Source organism: Sebastes umbrosus, chromosome 11, assembly GCF_015220745.1.
Source record: "Sebastes umbrosus isolate fSebUmb1 chromosome 11, fSebUmb1.pri, whole genome shotgun sequence".
Taxonomy (NCBI): domain Eukaryota; kingdom Metazoa; phylum Chordata; class Actinopteri; order Perciformes; family Sebastidae; genus Sebastes; species Sebastes umbrosus.
The window spans coordinates 33,526,251-33,549,374 of NC_051279.1; the positions used below are offsets into that span (position 1 = coordinate 33,526,251).

Sequence of the window (23,124 nt, forward strand, 5' to 3'; positions counted from 1 at the left end):
TATATATATATATATACTATAAAGATGGACGACGCTTCTCCTCTTCCTCCCACTGTACAGAAGTGAAGCCAAAATATCCAGATACAGGAGCCGCCATCTTGACATTTTGACGTCATTTGGAGCCAGAGTCTACGTAGTAGTGATCGGGGGGGGCTGGAGCCGCGGTATCGAGGCTCCGCCCACACACCCGCCTGAGCCAATCACAAGCCGAGTAGGGTCGCAGCTTGTTAGCGTGAGCCATCTAGCTGCTACGTTAGAAAGACACAACAACTGACCATAATATCTCTATTAATACATTCATGATCAAACTGATGCATGTTCTATTACTCAGACTGGTGACGGTTATGGAAAGTTAAAGTTATACCTCCTCTCTCGTAAAATTCAGAACCTTCGGCTGCGACTAGTTCACTGGCAGCTGTCAATCACAGCTGTCAATCACAACTGTCAATCATGACGTCTCACTCCCTTTTATAGCATCAACTAACTCATTAAAACCAAACCGATCAGAGAAGTGAACACTTGAACATCCATCAGCGTGATCACATCTACCTAAAATGACAGAAACCATCTTTGGAAATATGTATTTGACGTCCACTTTGACTTTTTGGTTTGGCCCATGTCCCATCTGCTAACATGTAGGGGGCGGGATTTATGAGCTATACTGCAGCCAGCCAGCAGAGGAACATCCAGATGTTTTGGCTTCACTTTAAGGGAGCTGTCATGTTGTCCATCTTTATACACAGTTTATGGTAATGATATGTGGTGTGAGCACGTTTGCCTAACCTGGGGTTCATCACCAGCCTTCTGAAGAAGTAGGTCCAGGTGATGTAGTCCATGGCATCCTGTTTGGATGAGATGGTTCCTGCAGCAATCTCAGCATTCAGATGGTCTGACAGCACACTGAGGAGGCTGGGGATACAACATACAACACACACAGACTTACAACATGATATCAACTAGTCCAGCTGGATACAAACAGATAGAAGTCTGTACCACCAAGTAGATTAGCCCATTAATGGATTAGTTGTTGAATACTCGATTCTGATTCGTCAATCACGGCGTTCTGCGGTCTGTTATTTCTGTATAGCAGACCATTGCTATATATATATACATATATGTATATATACATATATATACATATATGTATATATATATATACTGCATATATAAAATATGGCATGCCGTTTAGGACATTATTGTATATATATATATATATAGAATGAAACCTGAGAATATTAAATGAAACATGAGAATATGGAATGAAACCTGAAAATATGAAATGACAAGTGAGAATATTAATTGAAAATATTAAATGAAATCTGATGTCATCGAGGCGCTGCCGCCATCTTGTGCTTTCGATGTGATTAATCCGTACGGATGTTGCTGCAAAAAGTGTGACACTATGAGCGAGTCAGCACGAAATCGAGTGTCAGCAATCCTTAGTAATGATGAGATAATTAACACTCTGGTGAACGTGCGTAGACTACAGGCCAAGATAATGCTGGTAACACAACTGCTCATGGCCGTTAGAGGTAAACCCACTGTTTCTCTGCATCTGAATGACGTGAAACCTGGTGAAACTGACAGCTATCAATCAGACAACTATGGTGGTGAAGATGTGCCAGGTGAGTCTGACAGTACAGGGTTCACTGCAGCGACTTTACACACACACACAAACTATATGAAAACTCATATTGTACTTGGTGATATATGCCCAGTTTTAGAAGAGATTATTGAAAGGTGACAATTCAAGATATAATATAATATAATGCTGAGGCAAATATGTATTCTGCTGTAGATTTATCATGATTTAATGTTTTTCTGCTGAGTCAACACACTTGTAGGCATGATTCACTCTTACCTCCTCTTTTGTTTGCAGAAGTAAGTAACCTCTTTAAATGTGCATGTGGCACCTATTCATGTCAATAATAGCCTACTGTATATCAATTCATTTGAATTCATTTATAACCCCCTGGACCTTAGTAGGTCATATGTGTTTCAGCAAAATGTCTGCTCATGTTTAAAACTTTCTGCACATTCACTGCATTATATGCCATTATATTTTTAGATTTTGTATTATCACCTGTTTTTGGCAACACGTTCATGTTTTGATGAACACATCTATAGACTAGTACATTATGAGGGTTATAAACTGGAAAAAAGTTTGGAAACTTGTGTTTGGTGGATTATTTCTCTGTTGTAACAATGCTAATTGGCATTGTATTTTACATAGTTGGAAAGCCTGTTTATTTACCTTCACAATGATGTCCAACTTGTAAGGATCATGCATTTGTGGGATGAGCAGCACAGCTGATTATTTGGGTAGCGCCCAAGAAATTTTTTCCAAAATGGTCTGCCAATGGTAAACAGTGTATTCTCATAAGGCTACCAGGAAGCCTGCAATGACTGCCCTTCACCGTCAGGCCCGTTTGCGCTGGTGTCGACAACACAGACAATGGAACCTGAACATGTGGGGGAATGTCATGTTCAGTGATGAGTCCAGGTTCTGTCTGCCAAAGTTGGATGGCAGGGTCAAAGTATGGAGACGACGTGGAGAACGCTATGCTGATTGTTGCACCGATGGAGTAACAGCTTTTGGTGGGGGCTGTGTCATGGTGTGGGGTGGCATCTCCCTCACTGGCAAAACAAGGCTTGTCATCATTGAAGGCCATCTCAATGCAGTGAGATATCGGGATGAGATTCTGCAGCCAGTGGCGATCTCATATCTCCACAATCTGGCACCTAACTTCATCCTCCAAGATGACAACGCTCACCCCCACAGTGCCAGGATTATCACAGACTACCCCCACAATGTGGGAGTAGAGAGAATGGAACGGCCTGCCAAGAGTCCAGACCTCAACCCAATTCAACACTTGTGGGATCAGCTTGGGCGTGCTGTACGTGTTAGAGTGACCAACACAACCATGCTGGCTGACCTGCAACCAATCCTGGTTGAGGAATGGAACGCCATCCCACAGCAACGTGTGACCAGGTTGGTGACCAGCATGAGGAGGAGGTGCCAGGCTGTTGTGGCCGCGTATGGATCTTCCACCGCTACTGAGGCTCCTGACGGTGGATTCAATCAATCAATATGTCTTGTTTGTTCCTTGTTACTGATAGAGAGTTCAATCATCCAATCCACCAAACAACTCAAAACAAGAGTCAACACCAACAGGAGAATACACTGTTTACCATTGGGAGAGCATTTTGGCAAATTTTTCTTGGGCGCTACCCACATAATCAGCTGTGCTGCTCAACCCACAAATGCATGATCCTTACAAGTTGGACATCATTGTGAAGTTAAATAAACAGGCTTTCCAACCATGTAAAATAAAATGCAAATTATTATTGGAAATAATTATTAGATTATTTATTATTGAAAATCATTGAACAACACAAAACAATGACAGATATTGTCCAGAAACCCTCACAGGTACTGCATTTAGCATAAAACAATATGCTCAAATCATAACATGTCAAACTGTAGCCCAACAGGCAACAACAGCTGTCAGTGTGTCAGTGTGCTGACTTGACTATGACTTGCCCCAAACTGCATGTGATTATCATAAAGTGGGCATGTCTGTAAAGGGGAGACTCGTGGGTACCCATAGAACCCATTTCATTCACATATCTGGAGGTCAGAGGTCAAAGGACCCCTTTGAAAATGGACATGACAGTTTTTCACCTCGAAGGTTTAGCATAAGTTTGGAGCGTTATTTAACCTCCTTTGCAACAAGCTAGTCGGCAGTTTTTCCCCACTGTCACTTTAAGGTCAAGCCCCAACAGTGTGACAGTGAATACTATGTTGTTCATACAGGAACAGATTAAATCTTGTTCTATGTACATCCCCCCCCTGATGAGAGAAGACAGCAGACATATGACTGTTACCTGGACTCAACGGGGAACGGCTCATAGAGGAACTTCTTGTAGAAATCCTTCTTGATGTCATGAACGAGGATAACCGCCTTGCCCTGGTCATCAAACTGAGGCCGACCTGCTCGCCCCATCATCTGTAGAACATCTGCACACACAGCACAGACATGGACTTCATTCAGAATTCTCCAGAGCTTAATGTTTTTAAAATGAGACTGTTTCCCTCAGTCTGTTTCCACAGTTTAGATAAATGAGATCAATCAGATCCCTTCAGTCTTCATTAAGGGATCATTCATTACATTGCTCACATTACACACTTATAATGAACACATGTATTCTGTTATGGTAGATGTACTAAATTCCCCAGCCAGGCGTAGTTAGGGCAGCCTGTAGTGCTGTTGGGTCTTCTCTGGGTCCTTAGCTGTGTGTAGCAGCCTCATTCGGAGTTGAGTCATGGTACGCGTGCACGAGAGAAAAACCACATCATGAGCTCAACTTTAGAAAACAGTTTAACAGCATACTCTGTCATCACTGCTTCTCATCGGAGCCCCCGGGGTGAAATAGACATAAATTAGACCGGCACCTGCTCTAAGCTATTGATCACAGTAGATTCAAACACACTGTACTGTATGAGCCATGAGAAAACACCTGACTGTGTACCTGTGATGGGGTAGTCCACGTAGCGCCTGGATTTGCCATCATAGTATTCAGTTCCCTTAACGACCACCAGGTGAGCAGGGAAGTTCACCCCCCAAGCGAGAGTACTGGTGGCAATCAGAACCTGAGGACAGGCGTGAACACTTACTGGAACCATGACACACAAGTTAAATACATTTAAAATGATTTCATAAAATAGTATAACATGAGTCATTTAAGTGTTGAGGAACAGATGGGAATATTGGTAAGATGTACACGCAGTGTATCTATCGCATCCATTACAGATCGGTCATCATTCAATCAGTGTGTAAGTTGCTGTCTGCATACAGCCTCATCGTCCCCTTTTCAAGGGAAATGGGAATATTTGAAGTACACACAACAACTTTCACATGTTTTTTTAGACCAAGGACAGCGTTTTAAACTGACAACCAGCACAGTACTGACCATTTCTGCAATAGAACGTCATGAATGGAACAGCGCGACACGTCTATCAAGGTTACAACGCTGTTTAGAGGTAAGTCACGTAGTCAGATCAGGTGTGATGTGCAGTGGGAGGTCCTACCTGGATCTTACAGTTGACAAACAGCTCCTCCACAGTCTTCCTGTCTCTCTCATGCAGGCCTGCGTGATGCATGCCGATCCCAAAAGCCAGCGTTAGCTTCAGGTTGGAATCCCTTACTGTGGCGATGATAGCCTCTATCTAGAGACGAACCAGAGCAGAGGCAATGATAGACAGACAGACACAATCCCATTACTAACTGACCGACAGGTGTCATGAATGTCACAGTTGAGTGCTGACCTGCCAGACCATGACACTGTAAACTACACCAAGTATGACTGTAGACCAGCCCCTATTACTACACCAAGTATGTCAAGACCGGCTCCTATTACTACACCAAGTATGGCCGTAGACAGGCCCCTATTACTACACCAAGTATGTCAAGACCGGCCCCTATTACTACACCAAGTATGTCAAGACCGGCACATATTACTACACCAAGTATGTCAAGACCGGCCCCTATTACTACACCAAGTATGGCCGTAGACGGGCCCCTATTGCTACACCCAGTATGGCCGTAGACCGGCCCCTATTACTACACCAAGTATGGCCGTACAGCCGGAGCTCTCCATTTGAGAAACATGTTTGTTACTTGCTGAGAGTTGGACAGGAACATTGATACCACTCTCATGTTGGTCCTGTAAACATGACGCTACAGCCAGCAGCTGGTTAGTTTAGCATGGCATAAATGGTTTTATGGGGGTTTACTGTAAAACAGCAGTTGTTGTTCTCTGTTCTCTAAATGTTCCACGTCGTTGTGATCTGACACCTGTAGATAGATGTGTAATATAAAGAGTCACAGAGTCTGCTTCCAGTAGGATTGGGGCATCTAGTCTGGCATTATACTGATCTCATGTGTTCCAGCCAACACAAACAGTCTCTGGGTTGAAGGGAAAAGAGAGTAACGTGTGCTCTGCCAGAGTAAACTGAGACAGAGCTGCAGGAAGAGACAGAGATGGACACAACAGTCGGCTTCTGTCCTCATTATTTCTTTTCTTTGTATTTTGAAAATTAGATAATTTGAAGATTTAAAATGAAAAAAAAAAAAATACAATCATAAAGACAATTTTCAGTGAGATAGCCTACAGTATGTACCAGTAAAATCAAGCAATGCAGCAGCTCGGAGCACCTGAAGAAGAATATCCATATTAAACAAAAAGTATCCCCCCCGCCCCTTCCACCTTATTGATTCTCTAGAATCAATTATACAAACTACAATGCATCGTTCAAATACTCCAACTCATCAATGAAAAATGTGATGTGAGGTACTAAGTGAGAGAGTGTAAGGGAGAGTGAATATCCAGCCCTGAGAGAAGAGAGCGGGAGGGGGGGGGGGGGGGGGCAGCAGCAGAGGCAGAAAGAGCTGTCAGGTGGGAGAGGGGATTTGAGGCAGTGGGTGACCCCCGGTGAGAGTTAAGCAGCTATCGCCAGAAGCCTGTCGGTCAAACAGCAGGGAGCTGAGCTGCTACACGGGCCAGCGCAGAGAAGCAGCAGGCAACAGCATCTGTCAGCGGAACACACACAGAGGCCGGGGACGCCGTGCACACACCTACAGTATAGAGACTGGGCCCATGTTAGAAGACAGTACATATCTGCATTGAGACAGTTTATCTGCAGGGTTCAACTCTGTAACAGTTCCACATGAATCATCTTTAAACTTGGACATATCATAGTTGAGTAAATAATGCTACTCCATGTATACTCAGAGGAAACAGAGAAGGTGATGAGTGAAATGATTGCCAGGAAGGGATTTTTCTACAAGCCTTTTGTTATGTCTGCCAAATTCTAGCACAGATTGGACATACTTTCCTCTAAAAGATCAGCCCTCAAACCTCAACCTGCATGGAGCTAGAAAACAGTGGGCCTTTGTGCCACAGAGCAATACACAAGATGTACAGTATGAGCCAATGGAGAGCTCGGTGATGCTATACCAATTTCTTTGTTTATGTAAATTACAGTATTCCAGAATCTCAAAAATACTGATTATACAATCCCAATCTCCATGTAGCGCATGCTCTGGAGACTCAACTTTAAACTAACTTAAAGTGAATTTAGACAGATGGAACCATAGTTAAAGGAGCAGTGTGTAGGATCTGGTGGTATCTAGTGGTGAGGCTGCAGATTGCAACCAACTGAAGCCTCTCCGGTTAGCCAACAGGTTGGAGAGCTACGGCGGCCGACGGGAAAACGTGAATGTTCCTCTCTAGAGTTGTTGTAAGAGTAGCGTAGGTCATTTAGAGAAGTGTGTGTGTTTATGTGGGAAGTGAGTGGTGAAGCATGAGATAGAGAGAGCAGCAGCAACGGGAGTGAGTAACGTAATCGACTCCGGCCCAAGCAGGAAAAGTTAACAGAGTTTGGTTTGTCGGTTCTGGGCTACTGTAGAAACATGGAGGTGCAACATGGCGACTTTGTAGTCAATCACTGGTGACTGTGGCCCAATTCCAATCCGGCCCCTACACCCTCCCACTCCGTGGTGGAGTGCACTCTGTTTGTAGTCACACTCACAGCTGAATGAAGCGCCCTTCTTTAAGGTGGAGGGTATCAATACAGCAGCCACTTCGGGATGAACTTCCCTCTCCCCAGGGGGGAAATTGAGTTATGTTTTGCTCCCGTTCTAGAAAATAAATATAAATATAAATATATAAAAATATAGAAATGATAATACTGCTGAAAAAAGGGTCTATGCAAATAATATAAATGCATGCATTTATAAAAATTCAAGAATAGTGTAAAATAAGAATATTAGTTTAAATGTACTGTATAAATAAATGCAGTGTTAATGCCGGAGTAAACCAGATTAATGCATAGCTGAATTATTGCACCAAATTATTGCATTTAAATAATTGCATATATATATATATATATACTGTATACATACATACATACAATATACAACAATTTACAATCTAATGAACATGTCTACCGTTTTCTAGTCTAGACAAGGGTTTATTTGACCCTAAATTTAAACAGTTTACAGTAAATGTTTGTACGGTGGTGGCACGGAACTTACATTGGAACGTGTTCCATGACGAACACTAAACGGCGTTGCACGTTGTCAGTAAGGGCAGCTGGTTAAGTCGGCATCGGTGCAGGCTCGCTGTTAGAGGGTTTTATAACCTACTTCCACTCCCCGCTAATTGGTTTGGAAAGGCACTAAATATGGCGGACCTTCCACGCGAACGCGCAGACGGAGTGGAAATGGGTAGAGAGAGGGTGTAGGGGGTGGTTTGGAATTGGGCCTATGTGTCTGACAGAGATGAGTTTTAATGATTACACAACACGTGATAGTAAAACCAGTAGATAGTTACCTCCCTCTCTCTGCAGCACTGTTAGACGTGCATGTTGAGATGATTACAGTTATCTTACCTTACCTCTATGAGGACTGCATATCAGAGTGTTGTAATAATATTAGCATACTTTTCAAATGTAAACCCACAGGAGTCACTGCTCCTATCTTAAACTGATCCTAAGGTATGCACAGACAATATAATGGAGGATGACACAGGCTTTTCTGGCACAAGTTGGGTTGAATTCCATCTGTAATTACACTTAAACCAGCACTTACTCAGAGGAATGGAGCATCAGCACAATTCAGCAAGATCGGAGGGTGGGGGGAAGAGGAGGGGGGGGGGGGGGCATCCATGGAAATACACATTATAAGTGTGTCGGCTCTCTGCACTCATCATCAAACTCCCTGAACCTCATGTTGTTTATCACAGAGCTTTCTCCTTACATATTAAACTCAGAGGTGTTAAAGGGACAGTTCATTCCAAAATCAAAAATACACATTTTTCCTCTCACTTGTAGTACTATTTATCAATCTGGATTGTTCTGGTGTGAGTTGCCGAGTGTTGGAGGTATCGGCCGTAGAGATGGGACTATTTTCTTTCTACCAAACTACACCCGCTCTCAACACTGTGCCTGAAGGCATAGTGAGTAGACACTGACAGAAGAATGAGTCTGCTGCTGCTGCTCAGGCTATTAGCTTACCTCTCTCTCGTCCTGGTGCAGCCACTGTTTGGGGTTGTCCTCTGTGGCCAGGAAGGCAATGAGGTCCAGGGCAGTCAGTCGAGTTTGCCGACGTGATGAGACAAAAATCAGCACCGGCTTGGCTGGGGAGTGGCTGCGTATCGCTGTAAAGATGTATATGCAACGGTCACGCATGTACATTTCTACATATGTGCACTGTATGTTTGGCAGTGCTCCAGTAACCCTTTTAGGATTATTTTGGGTGCTATGATGCACGTGTTTCAAACTACCATCTCTGGTGGATGCTGCGCGCGCACGCACACACGTGCACACGTGCACACACACACACACACACACACACACACACACACACACACACACACACACACACACACACACACACACAGATATTTAGAGGATAAGGCTGGTGTTATTTTAAACCAACAATGTGTTAGCCTGTCTCTAACATAATGTTGCCCTGTCTGTGGTCCTCAGCCCCGAGCCCAGTAGTTCCTTGGTTTAGTCAACAGAAGCTGAAGAAGGATCACCATGTAGTACAGATTCAAACTCAGAAAACCTCAACATGTGGAATATGAAGTTTAACAATGGATAACTTTGCTCCACTGAATTTATCTGAAATACACACAGGAATGGCATTTTGTATTATTATTATTATTATTATGATAATGTTGCATAACCTAAAAGTTTAAATAGCTCTAAGAAAGTTCAGATCACTTTGAACAGTGCTGTAAAGTTGCAGCAGTAACTTTACCTACAACAGATCAAATTAACTCATGTATGAATGTGCATGCAGCATGTGAACAAGTGGACATGTGAACATGTGGACATGGGAAGATGTGAAGATGTGTACATGTGAAGATGTGAGGCTGTGGACATGTGAAGATGTGAAGATGTGAGGCTGTGGACATGTGAAGATGTGAAGATGTGGACATGGGAGGATGTGGACATGTGAACATGTGGACATGTGAAGATGTGGACATGTGAAGATGTGAATATTTGAAGATGTCAACATGTGAACATGTGGACATGTGAAGATGTGAAGATGTGGACATGTGAAGATGTGAACATGTGAAGATGTGGACATGTGAAGATGTGAACATGTGAAGATGTGGACATGTGAATATTTGAAGATGTCAACATGTGAAGATGTGGACATGTGAAGATGTGAACGTGAATATGTGAACATGTGTACATGTGTACATGTGAACATGTGTACATGTGAACATGTGAACATGTGAAGGTGGAGCTGTACCTTGGAAGGTAGGCTTGTTCATGGTGGCCATGCGGGGGCAGTAATGTTGTCCTGGGAAACCATGGATGTGAACTTCCAGTGGCACAGGGCGGACAGACGGACGGAAGTTAAACAAACCCACCTGTTACACAGAGAAGAGGGGGTGGGGGGGGCGGCAGATTTAATGTGAGCAGCTGGTAACATGAAGCCCCATCTGGCTGTGATGTAAACTGTGTGTCAGAGTCACTGAGGAGGCCACTGCTGGACTCTGCTGGTCCACCTGTGATGTGCCGGCTGTGTTATTTTGTGATAAGGCGATATGGAGCACTGTGTGAATACTGAACTTTGGTGCATTATTTGGTTTGTATTGTATTGAGGATGGCTGCATGTCTACAGACATCTTTAATGCCTGGCTAAACCTTTCTCTCTGAATGTGTCTGTGACATCATCACATTACCAGATGACATATTGACCAGCGGCAGAAAAGAAACTTCATAATCTTCATCATAATCTTAGGAGTAATTACTAAACACATTATACAGTATCAGATATAAACTTAACAAACTAAACATTAGGGCTGTCAAAGTTAATGTGATAATAACGTTAACGCAAATTTGTTTTAACGCAGCTAATATCTTTACCGCATTAACGCAATCAATCTTTCGGAGGTTGTAGCGGACTCAGTCTTAAAGCTAGAGTGAAGATACTGGAGGTCATACTAGCTTGTCGGATAAATAACGCTCCATACTTACACTAAATTTAGTCGAGGAAAAACTGTCATGTCCATTTCCAAAGGGGTCCCTTGACCTCTGACCTCCAGATCAGTGAATGTAAATGGGTTCTATGGGTACCCACGAGTCTCCCCTTTACAGACATGCCCACTTCATGATAATCACATGCAGTTTGGGGCAAGTCATAGTCAAGTCAGCACACTGACACACTGACAGCTGTTGTTGCCTGTTGGGCTGCAGTTTGCCATGTTATGATTGGAGCATATTGTTTTATGCTAAATGTAGTACCTGTGAGGGTTTCTGGACAATATCTGTCATTGTTTTGTGTTGTTAATTGATTTACAATAATAAATATATACATACATTTGCATAAAGCAGCATATTTGTCCACTCCCATGTTGATAAGAGGATTAAATACTTGACAAATCTCCCTTTAAGGTTAATTTTGAACAGACAAAAAATATGTGATTAATTTACGATTAATCGTGATTAAATATGTTTTTTTGATTGACAGCCCTAATACAGATACAATGCTCTCGTATTATACATTGACGGTGATCATTTAACAAAAACTGACACCTGGTATGTAAACATGTCCTGTTGTCAACATTCATCCGTCATGTCAGACAGACTTTTAGGAAAAAGTTCCCCTCAAACATCATGATGATAAAAAGGACAGTAAAATATAAAATGCATTTTGTTCGCTCAACCTCATCCTCATCTGTCAAATGTTAAAGACTGGCCGAAGCAAAGTTCCCTCAAAACCAGAGAGAAATTACTAGCATATGCTGAATGGGCAGTAACAAGAAGGGATCAATAATCTGCTGTGATGCATTTTTTCATGTTGGAAAACTCAGACTGCAGCTGACATGAGACTCCATGGAGGTGTGTAAACTATCAGTACAGTATATCCAGTATAAAAACATATCAGTACGTCAGTATATCCAGTATAAAAACATATCAGTACGTCAGTATATCCAGTATAAAAACATATCAGTACGTCTTCTTTGGATCATTTAGATGCTACTCTCTCATCCATCCGCATCACTGCAGTCTTTCCTCATGATTACAACCTCAGCATGGCATCCAGACACAGACCATTATAGAGATAAACTACAACATTTACTCCAGGCCAAAAGTATCTGTTTATCTTAAGTGCTATTATTATGTACATTCATCAGATAAGAAGAGGCAGCGACAAATGAACCATAGAAATACAGAGCGAGACAAAGCATGTGATTTCTGGCTGGCTTCACTGCTGCAGTGTTCTTGGTACACAAAGCCAAGCTCACTATGAACATGATCCTCCATCTAACCAAAGGACAAGGAGTCAGAGGGGAACACCAATACACTGACGGAGTATTGGCATGTTGTGATGATATTTATGGACTGGAATAAGACTAGATGATGGAGATCTGACCTGTCCGATCCCCAGCCAGTCAGCGAGGTCTCGAGCATTGGCCAGAGCTGTGGACAGGCCCACTACTCGGACACTCTTAGAAGTGTGAGAGGAGATGAAGTTGGTCCTGGACACAATGACCTCCAACACCGGACCTCTATCCTCACCTGGAAACAGACACAACGGTACAGTCCTATCACAGTGTTTATGGAAGACTCAGTTAGGTTAGTTACATTAGCCTTTGATAGACAGTAACATGCAGAAGATTTTGTATATGTTTTGTATAAACATGTATGTTTTGTGGTGCAGTGGTTAGCACCGTCGCTTCACAGCGAGACACTTCTGGGTTCCCCTCGTGTGTCCTCCGGGTCCCTCCCACAGTCCAAAGACATGCAGGATAGGTTCATCTGGTTAATGGTTGACTCTAAATATCCCGTAGGTGTGAATGTGAGCATGATGGTTGAATGGTTGTCGGTCTGGTGACCCGTCCAGGAAGTACCCGCCTCTCAGCCAATGTACAATACACAATATTAAACGTCAGCCTATCCAGGGATGCCCGGTATGCTAGTTACAGCCCTGTTACTCACACTTTGACAGGTCCCATTTAAAATTACAGTATATATCAGTTTATTCCAACTGACACTGCACTGTTATCTGCAGGCTCTACAACAACAACAACAACAACAACAACAACAACAACAACAACAACAACAACAACAACAACAACAACAACAGCAACAGCAACAACAACAACAACAGCAACAACAGCAACAACAACAGCAGCAACAACAACAACAACAACAACAGCAACAACAACAGCAACAACAGCAACAACAACAACAACAATAATAATACTAATAATAATAACGACTTCATTTACAGTATATAGCACCTTTCAAAACAGGCACAAAGATGAGTTTTTATTAGCTACTGAGGTCAGTCTCTCTTTCTCTTGCAGGATCTTGTAAATACTGTACGTATATTGAGCTGCACCTCTGCTGGCTTGGTCAGACTGAAAAGTTATATTTGTTAACAAAATTGTCCAAATCAAATTTTTCAGAAACAAAATTGAAGAATATTGGCACAAATTGTCCACCAGCTTTAATCTACAGAAGAGTTGAAGTGAAAAGAAAAAGAAAAGATTTAGAAGACGTAAGCGGTCCATAGAGAGTCCTGCAGGTCTGTTGTGGTCTCTTACCCAGCAGGTTACGTCGTCTAAATGTCTTCTTTTTCTTCTTACTTCAACTCTTTTGTAAATTAAAGAGTTCAAGTAAAAAGAAAAAGAAGAGATCTAGAAGACGTAACCAGCTGATAGAGAGGCCTGCAGGTCTGATGTGGACTCTGCAGGTCTGTTGTGGACTCTGCAGGTCTGTTGTGGACTCTGTAGGTCTGTTGTGGACTCTTACCCAGCAGGTGGATCTCATCGATGATGAGAATGGCTACTTTCTGAACGTAGCTCCTGTTCTGCCAGCTCCTGCTGACTCCATCCCACTTCTCTGGTGTGGTGACGATGAGGTCAGCCTGAGCTATAGCTCTCATGTCTGGAGTCACGTCCCCCGTCAGCTCCACCACTCTGCACACAGATAGGAATGAGGAAACACCTGCTCATCATCGTTGGCCAGATTGGACTAAATCCTCTAGTGTAGTGTCTCTGTTTTCACTTACTTCTTCCCCAGTTGCTCCTCCATCCTGACCTTCCAGTCCTCAATCCTCTCTCTGACCAGGGCTTTCAGGGGGGCGATATACACCACCTGAACACACAGCAACAGATACAAACAGTCAGTCACTGGACAGAAACACTGCCAGGTTCCCCCGGATGGAACTACATGGGAACTATATTACCAGCATCCCATGTTGGAGCACCTCTGAGCATCTCTTCAGACGGTGGCTGCTCTGCAGCAGCAGTGAATGAAATAACTGACTGTGTTTCTAAACATACAATTTAACATATAACCTGTGTTTTTAAAAAGGTTATAATGAGGCTTCAAAAATCATAAAATGGGTTGAGTTACCCTGAAGCTGGTGCACCAGGCCTTTGGAAACCCATGACAGACACAACCTCTAGGTAAGTTATCAGAGGACACTGAAAAACCAAGCGATGGATCCCTGACACGATTGTCCATGTTAAAGCTACCGTTGTGTTTGACCACTCGTAGGACTATGGAGACATTTCTTTGATGAGCAGGTCCTTGTTAAGCTTCACGAGCAATGCACACCCATGAGCGTGTGTATGTAGAAAAAGCTAGTGCAAAAAACAGGGAACAATAACCAAGCTTACAAACAGATAACGGTAATGGGCCTCATGCAGGAGGCCATTTAAGAACAATCTTCCCCTTATTCTTCTTTGTATTCACAATTTATTCAGATTTTGTTAACATGGAATGGTATGAGTAGCAGTGCTGATCTAGCCCTATGAAATGAATTATTCATCTTTCCAAACTGCAGTTCCACAGTAGATTTTATGTGACTTTGTGAAACGTCAAATGGAATACTGCTGTGGAGCACTTTGTTGTTAAATGTCTGTCTAACCAACCAACCAACGAACTAACTAACTAACTAGCCTACTGTTGCAACAAATCAGCGCCTTCCAGACACAGAACCTCAAGCCTTGATATGAGCAGTGAGCCAGACGGAGCCAGCTGGTCAAACCTTAGAGGTCGGGTACATGTTGAAGACCCTGAACATGGCCATCTCTGCTGCGATGGTTTTTCCAGAGCCCGTTGGCGCCCCCAGCAGGACGTTAGTGTCGGTGTGATACAGCGTGTGGAAGATCTGCGTCTGGATGGGGTTGAAGTGGGTGAACTTGTACAGGCTCTCGTACTCCCGGTTACCCAGAGCTGTCACCGGTAACGGCTGCAGGTCCAGCAGCTCTGAGATGGAGAGAGGAACGGGAGAAAATCAGTCTGGATGGTAAATGGAGTTCCATTTATATAACGCTTTTCTAGTCTTCCGACCACTCAAAGCGCTTTACACTACATGTCAGCATTCATACACTGATGGCAGAGGCTGATCTAAATACTAATCTAAATACTCATTCACACACCGATGGCTATGCCTTCGGGAGCAATTTGGGGTTAAGTGTCTTGCTCAAGGACACATCTACATGTGACCCGGGGCAGCCATGATTACTGTATGCATGCCCTATTGTTTTGAAAAGCTGAGGCCTCCAGCTTTCAGAATCTGTAAACCACATGTATGTAGTCCAAACTACAGTATATCTTATTATGAAGTATTTGAACAATAAAGTCGTACAGAAATAAACTTCGTAGATATAAGAATTCTACAACAGCATGCTTGGTATCGTTGGAAACTAGAAATTCTGAGCTTTCCAATGGACTTTAAACGCCTCTCATATCACAAAAAGACAGAATAGACTGACATGAGGTATCCATGTTTGTTTGGTTTTCAGGCACTTCAGTATTAAAAAGCAGCAGGTCAGGTATATGTGAACCGTCAGAGAGTTTTCCCAGTTGTAAATGTTGACATGGATCTAAAAGGCACAAACTGGGAATTACAGAAACTCAAATATGACATGAATGACCTCCACCACGGAGGTCATGTTTTCACTTCGGTTTGTTTCATAGTCCTTTTGTTTCTTTTATGGTGCAGTGGAAGCCTGAAAACAAACCGTGAACAAGGAACAGTGAAATACAAGTGATCAACTTCATCATATAAAACATATGACAGAGCAGAAGAGAAGCCGGAGAACTAGACTTAAACTAACTGAAACAACCAGAGAGTACGCTACGCAGCAACAATAACAGCTGGTAGTCAGCAGGATGATGGAGAAACTACTTGTCCGACTTCCATGAAGCTCGTAGAAGGATGTAGCATTGGCCAAGGAAGAAGCCATTACATTTTGGAGCAAATACATCCTTTATTTTTCACTTTTGTTAACATTGCGTGGCCCAGTGCCCGTCTAGTTCTCTATGGGTTCATCACGAGGACCTACAGTAGACTTCCATATTACATTTGAACCATCGCTCAGATGAAAACACTGATTAGTGTTTTCTCTATCAACATCCACAGAAATGGAATAGAAAAACAGTACTGTTCTGTTTACTGTACAGTCTTCTAAATGTTAACAATAATCAACCATATATATATATATATATGTATATATATATATATATATATATATATATTATATCTGATGCCCGAGTTCTTTGAAGGCATTATATGTCCTGATGTGATCTCATGTTCTTGATGTATAACAGAAGATGACAAACTGAGAGCTTTATGTAAGAGAGCGTTTTCTTAATGAAAGACTGGAGAGCCCTTCCCTTCATTCAGCCTGTGATCTGATCTGCTCTGTGCTGTGGCCTTCCTCCTTGATAGCTGCTGTAATAGTGTCTGTGCTGACTGAGGAAATGTGGTCAGAAATAATGAGGTGGCTGGAGGAGTGAATGAGTGGAGGATTGGAGGATTACATGCTTTTGTTCTCCAGTCTACATGGGCTTTTGATGTCTCCGTGCAGCTTCCACAGAGCTAAGCCATCTTGTGGTGTTTTAAGCAGACTGTAAGTTATAGTTAGTGTTTTTTGGCCAAGTCACTTTTGGCTTATACCAGTATCAGATCTTAGTGTGAGCTTCGGTTTCTTTCACTACATATCCATCATTGATGTCTGTTCTAGTTTAGTCCAACAATTTATGTCTGAGTTATGCGATAGTAACAAACGTCTCATGTGACAAAGAAATCTGTTACACATCCGTTTGTATTGGCAGCTCAGCGAGAGCACGCGTTACTATAGCAACCAGATGTTTTCCACCATAGGCAGACTAAGCTGGATAATGTAATTATCTATGATAAAAAATAAACAGATGGAAAGAAGTAAAAGTTGTGACTCTTTGGATGCTTGGGCACGTCAAACTCTAGTGCATATCCTGTAGAATCATCACCAGGAAACAAGGAAACTACTGCCCCACTCCTCTAAAAAGCCCAGTCTGCTCTGATTGGTCAGCTGGCCCACTGTTGTAATTGGTTAACCGAACTAAATTCTTTGGACTACGCTCCAGCTCCACTCGAACTAGCTTTGTTTGAGCAAAGTGTTACTTGGTGACATCACCACGTTATGGAAGAAAAGGCAGGACGTCAATCAAGGTGTTTCAGGAGTAGTGTTTCTGTGGGGGAGAGGAACTCCCTTTGGCCTGGACTTTGTAACTTTGCAGACCTTTAACATGTACAAAAAACTATACAACACACTAAAAGAAAGGGAATATTAGGTCTCCTTTTAAAGGTGCAATGTGTAGGGTATGTAGGTAGGTAGGTCACCTGTTCCAAACAAATATATCCTCTATACTAGGTCCATACCATCTAAATGTACAGTCAGCAGTTATAAAGAAAAGCCAACTACTAACTAACAGCAGGACAAGAACTCACAACATTCAACCAAACTGGTCAAAATACCACCGTTATCTTATAAACTTTATAATGTGTAGTTTACATTATTAAGACCATAGTGTCAAGAAAACAGCTGGTTGTTACTTTTCAGATGAATAGTTTACATAAAGACCCTTTCAGATGTACATGAGGTTTTTCACATTTCACTACTTTCTTTTACTTTTGATAATAATTTAATCCATAGGATTTTAAATGCAGGGCTTTTACTTGTAATGGATCATTTTTACATTGTGATTAGTGTCGTCACAATACCAAAATTATGACTTTGATACGATACCCTGCCTAAATATCTCAATATCGATACTGAAATGATTCCACAGCAAAAACTTAAAACATCAGGAAAATTAACGGAATAATAGATCTACGGAATGGAATTATTTTTTAATGAAATATGTTAAAATGTATTAATTAAAAAAATTACATTGTATGCAGTAATCTGATGTCCCCTATACTCGAGTTTGTTGTTCTTTTGATTGTTAACTTTACATTAGCCAGATATCACTTATTAAAGGGACTATTTGTAACTTTCAGAAACGCTTGTTAACAACGACACCTGTGGCCGTTAAGTCAACGAAAGTCAGCGTCGGGCTCGCGCTTGCTCGCTCTAAATAGACATGGACGAGCATCGCTCAAAACAGTGAGGCGACACACGTCAGCTAAAACCACAATATCACTCTATATTTCAGCTGCTTGGCAGTAATGTTAGCTGACCAGACGAAGGTCTCTCCATGAAACAATGCTGATCCTAGTGTTGGCTTTTCCTGCCTCAGTGCAGGCTCAGGCAGAGGGGCTACTCAACGAGTTACGTTATCGTTATCGCCTCCCGACCGCAGCCGGCAGCCGCAGGGAGACACCGGCACCCGGTCGGTAACGAGACTACAAAGTAACACGTGGAGGAGCCCCGTCACTTCACAAGACACAGAAAACCTCTGTTGGTCTGGAGGAGCTGCAGCAGTTATTTCTGCACAAACGTCCCCTGTACATTCACTAGATATTCTCAGAGCTAAACTAACTATTCTGCAGTGTGGAGTGAGCGCGCGTTCACGTCTAGTAGAGGTGGAGCGAGTACGCGAGAACGCGCGCTCTGAAGGTAAGCAGGCAGCGGAGACGAGGCTCCGGCCACACGCGAGCGCGCATATGCGAACGCGCATGTGTTGCGACCCACTACATTTATACGCTTAAAAAGTTACAAACAGTCCCTTTAAATAGTGTTTAATGTTTAATAATCATTTTTTGTACAACAGCGCCCCCGTCGACGCATCAGTGACACTTCAGGTAGAGAGTAGTACTGCAGTACGGGAGACGGCGAGGGGCAGAAACCCACAAAATGATAATAAATTCAGATGAAGTTCTGTGAGAAGTTGATGAGAGAAAATCTGTTAAAATGAGGAAGACACCACAGTCACTGTAGGCAGAGCTGTGTTGTGTTCATTCTCACTGGACTGCATAACACACGGTAAAATAATACTTTAACAAGTGTTTGCTGAATTACAGGAGATGGACAAATCCAGAGAAGAAGGTGAATCTAATGTTATCGGTACATTTGATCGGTAATCAGACGAAGCTGTTATTTGTTTGATTTTTTTGAAGGGAGTTCTGCTGATAGAGACACCAGCTCAGAGTGAGAGATTCATGACCTGCTTGTTGACTCCATCCTTCTGGTTATCACTACAGTTTACTTTTTGACCGCCTGCTCCACCAGCAGTCAAGTTATCTGCCTGCTCCCGTGGATCCCAATCCTGATGGGGTCCTCTAAAGCAGAGCGCTGCAAATCAAGCCCCCAGGAAGAGCGCCGGTCGTTGATCCCAACTTTCGTAGAGGCCAAACGGCGGTACTACAACTTCCCTGTCCGTCACGTGATGCCATCGGGCCCAAAAAGACTTTACCCATAGACTTACATTGGTAAAGAGAAATCTGTAACTCAGAGGATCATTTACTTTGAGGTCAATCAACTCCCCAGTATGAACACTCTAATAGTCCTTATTTAAATCATTAGGTCCTAAAAGTTGTAAAATGCACTACCAGCTGAATCCAGAGTTATTTCCCTTCCTCCGTTCATGTGAATGAGACCAAGACCGAGGCTGCAGCGAAGGCTGGGAGGCGGAGTTAGCAAGCCGTAACGACAGCGTGACGGCTATGACCCCGTGACTGAATCATGTGACCGAGCTACTGTGCCTGCTTCATGGGCCCAATGGATGCGGAAGATCGGCAGAAGATCAGCAGAAGATCCGGGTACTTTTCCACTCGTAAGTCGAGCGATTTAAGCTTCATTCTCCACTGAGACACTCTCAGAGGAATGACCGGGCCCCGCCTCCAACGCTGGATCCAGCTCTCTCTATACATCCTGCTGTCACATACTCACACCTCATTCTTCATGCACCAGTACTAATAAAATGGGGTATCGTACCGTTTTTAACGGCAGCGTATTACGCTACCTTTCTAGTATCGGTATCCCGTGCAACACTAATTGTGAAGTAAAGGGTCTGAGTTGTGAGTAGGCAGTACTCAGTCTGGCTCTTAATGAGGGACTGCAGCTACTGGAATCTGACAGCTGGAAACAATCAACAGTGTCGACCAGTCCACCAACGGTAACAGACTAACAGACTAAGGATCAGCACTGCATTTTAAACTCAATTCAAGTTAAGTCAGATCCCTGTTGTCACATCATAAATGTGCGTACCAGTGTGTGGGGGGTGTCTCTCGGGTAAGATGAGGTTCTGGAAGTTAATGATGCAGACGGCCTCGGCCCCGAGCCAGCGGTCAGACACTGCCTTGATGTAGTACTGGGAGGGCAGCGGCTCAAAGATGGGGATGGTGAACACTATGTGCTGGGGCTCCTCTGTTACCACCTGGAGGGACACACACACACACACAAGAACACACATCAGTCATGATGGATCCTCTCAGGAACACTGTCCTCATGTCAACCGAGGTCCAAGATCACAAAGAAAAAGAAAAAGGAACCTGTTTCTTCTGCAGGAGGAAGTACTCAGAGTGGTAGATGTGATCATTGATGGGATCCTCCACCCACAACCACCACGGCTCCCCCACCGAGCCATGGACCTGAGTCATTGAGGGAAAGAACACTTCAATCAGACAGTCACAGTCACACCCCTAAGTGGGGTTCAAATAAAACCAACTCAATTAAAAACACAAAAATACACAACTCAACCATTTTCAACAAAACAAAGTGGACCAGAAGAGTCCTGCTATCATACTACTATAATAATCTCATTATATCAATTAGATGTTGATTCAACTCTGCGGTACGTTGTTTCATCTGGTTAACATTTACATTTGGAGGAATTAACAGTGAACATTTAGAATTTGGGGTCATGAAAAAGATCACATTTTAATGTAAAAACTTAATGTAGCACTGAGCATTTCCTTCTAAATAAACCACTGGCAGTTTGATCTTAATACATCATAACTATCTTGTATTAATCTTAATGAAGAACAAAAAACACTGCTGGCAGGGGTATGGCAGTATTTATCATAATGTGTCAGCGTGGTATGTTTTCCTGGGTGCCATCAGGGAGGCGGCTCATGTGTCGGTACATGTGTCGTGGCTCTGCAGCCGGATCAGGGCTAAGCCGGCCGGTCTACCATTACCACTCTCCCATGATTGGAGCATGCATCGCTAATCGGACATAAACATTCATCTTCATATTCAGCCCCGCTACAATGAGCTTCCTATTCTGCTCAGATTCCATCACAAACTCCGAACTAAGCTTCCCATGATCCCCTCTGGCCCATCTGCCCACTGAGGTGGGACATGCTGGCGAGGCCTGGAGGCTCTCAAGGACAGATGGAGATTCCATGGCTGGAAGAATAAGGAGGTAGAGGGAGCAACCCCTCATTCCTCCACTGTGAACATGTGACCATGACTACATTGGCTGTGTCACTAAGTAGTTCTGGTGCATATGGGGGGCGGGGGGGTGCTCAACAGAGAAAAGAGGAGGAGACACGACCTCTTGACCTCATCTCGCTCTGTGTGATGGGATGCCTCAATTCTAAACCTTTTTTCTATGTTGCACTAAAGGTATGAATACTACTACTGTAACGGTGGCTTCTCACACATCCCACAAACACTAGTGATATCTACCGGATTAGTTCTCCACATGGTTTTGGTTTGATCTGTTCAGGCTTTGAACGGTCTCTGAGATTTCTGCCTACCAGCCGATACAAAGGACGAGGAAGGCCTTTCATTACATATATTCAGAATAAATTCAACATCAACGTGTCTTTACAGAAGCAAGGTCCCAGTTACACAGTCAACAACGTTAGAGCTACTTTCTGCTGAGGATATAATCCCTTTAAACTATTCTACCAGGGATGAACCGATACCCGGTACTATCGGGTATCGGGTCCGATACTGTGCTCATGTACTCGTACTCGCAAAACAGTTCCGATACAACGGCACCGATACCACTTTACGGCAGCGTGACGTTAACCTCTCGTCACCATCTTTCGGGTCCTATTGCACGCGCTCACGCTCCACCTCCACCTCCCTGACGGTGCGGGCGAGGCGGGCCGGTGGTGGGCGCCGACCCTCACTTTCATTGCGCCACAGGGTTTTGTTGCATCCTCTGACTCGCGCGTGCGTTAGACTCCTTGGTTGGGTGGGTTGCAGACATCGCTGCAGACCCCTGGTGTCTTTTACGTGGGCCGAGCCCCGCCCTGGGGGCATGACGCGGCTGGGGTGCACTAAGAACAGTCTGCCCCGGTGACATTCGGGCCACGGCCCCGGGAAGCACCTTCGCCCCGAGCCTTTCCAAGCCGACCTAGAGCCGGTGGCGGCGCACCGCCTCGTATGCGGGACTCCCCAGCCTGCCGTGTGTCGCTCAAACCCTCCAGCTGGCTGTTAATGAGGGTCTTTTGGTACAGAGAAGTACTCGTATCGGTACTTGGTATCGGTACTTGGTATCGGTACTTGGTATCGGTACTTGGTATCGGACAGTACCCAAATGTAAGTACTTGTACTCGGTCTGAAAAAAGTGGCATCGGTGCATCCCTACTTTAAACTATACTACTGCTCTATTTTGTTCCACTTACAGATACATCAAAGAATTGGGTCTGCACAGCACAGCACAGCACCGCACAGCACCGCACCGCACCGCACCGCACAGCACAGCACAGCACAGCACAGCACCGCACCGCACCGCACCGCACCGCACCGCACCGCACCGCACAGCACAGCACAGCACAGCTCACCCTGCTGACGCTCTGCAGCATACTAACACATGAACCTCCAGGGCAACACACAGGTGTCCTTAAACACCCT

General features: G+C 43.7%; 1 protein-coding gene across 4 annotated transcripts in view; it reads right to left on the reverse strand.

Moving 5' to 3' along the window:
- ascc3 (activating signal cointegrator 1 complex subunit 3) overlaps nucleotides 1-23,124 on the reverse strand; it is a 206,595-nt gene that overhangs the window by 29,604 nt on the left and 153,867 nt on the right. For all 4 annotated transcript variants that reach the window (XM_037784194.1, XM_037784195.1, XM_037784197.1 and 1 more), the window contains 12 exons: nucleotides 20,805-20,903; nucleotides 20,521-20,689; nucleotides 15,090-15,310; nucleotides 14,106-14,191; nucleotides 13,847-14,013; nucleotides 12,462-12,607; nucleotides 10,332-10,452; nucleotides 9,080-9,222; nucleotides 5,093-5,230; nucleotides 4,534-4,654; nucleotides 3,889-4,021; nucleotides 784-909 (listed from right to left, as the gene is read on the reverse strand). In XM_037784194.1, the coding sequence (XP_037640122.1) occupies nucleotides 784-909; nucleotides 3,889-4,021; nucleotides 4,534-4,654; nucleotides 5,093-5,230; nucleotides 9,080-9,222; nucleotides 10,332-10,452; nucleotides 12,462-12,607; nucleotides 13,847-14,013; nucleotides 14,106-14,191; nucleotides 15,090-15,310; nucleotides 20,521-20,689; nucleotides 20,805-20,903 (1,670 nt within the window). The remainder of the gene's footprint in view (nucleotides 1-783; nucleotides 910-3,888; nucleotides 4,022-4,533; nucleotides 4,655-5,092; nucleotides 5,231-9,079; nucleotides 9,223-10,331; nucleotides 10,453-12,461; nucleotides 12,608-13,846; nucleotides 14,014-14,105; nucleotides 14,192-15,089; nucleotides 15,311-20,520; nucleotides 20,690-20,804; nucleotides 20,904-23,124) is intronic.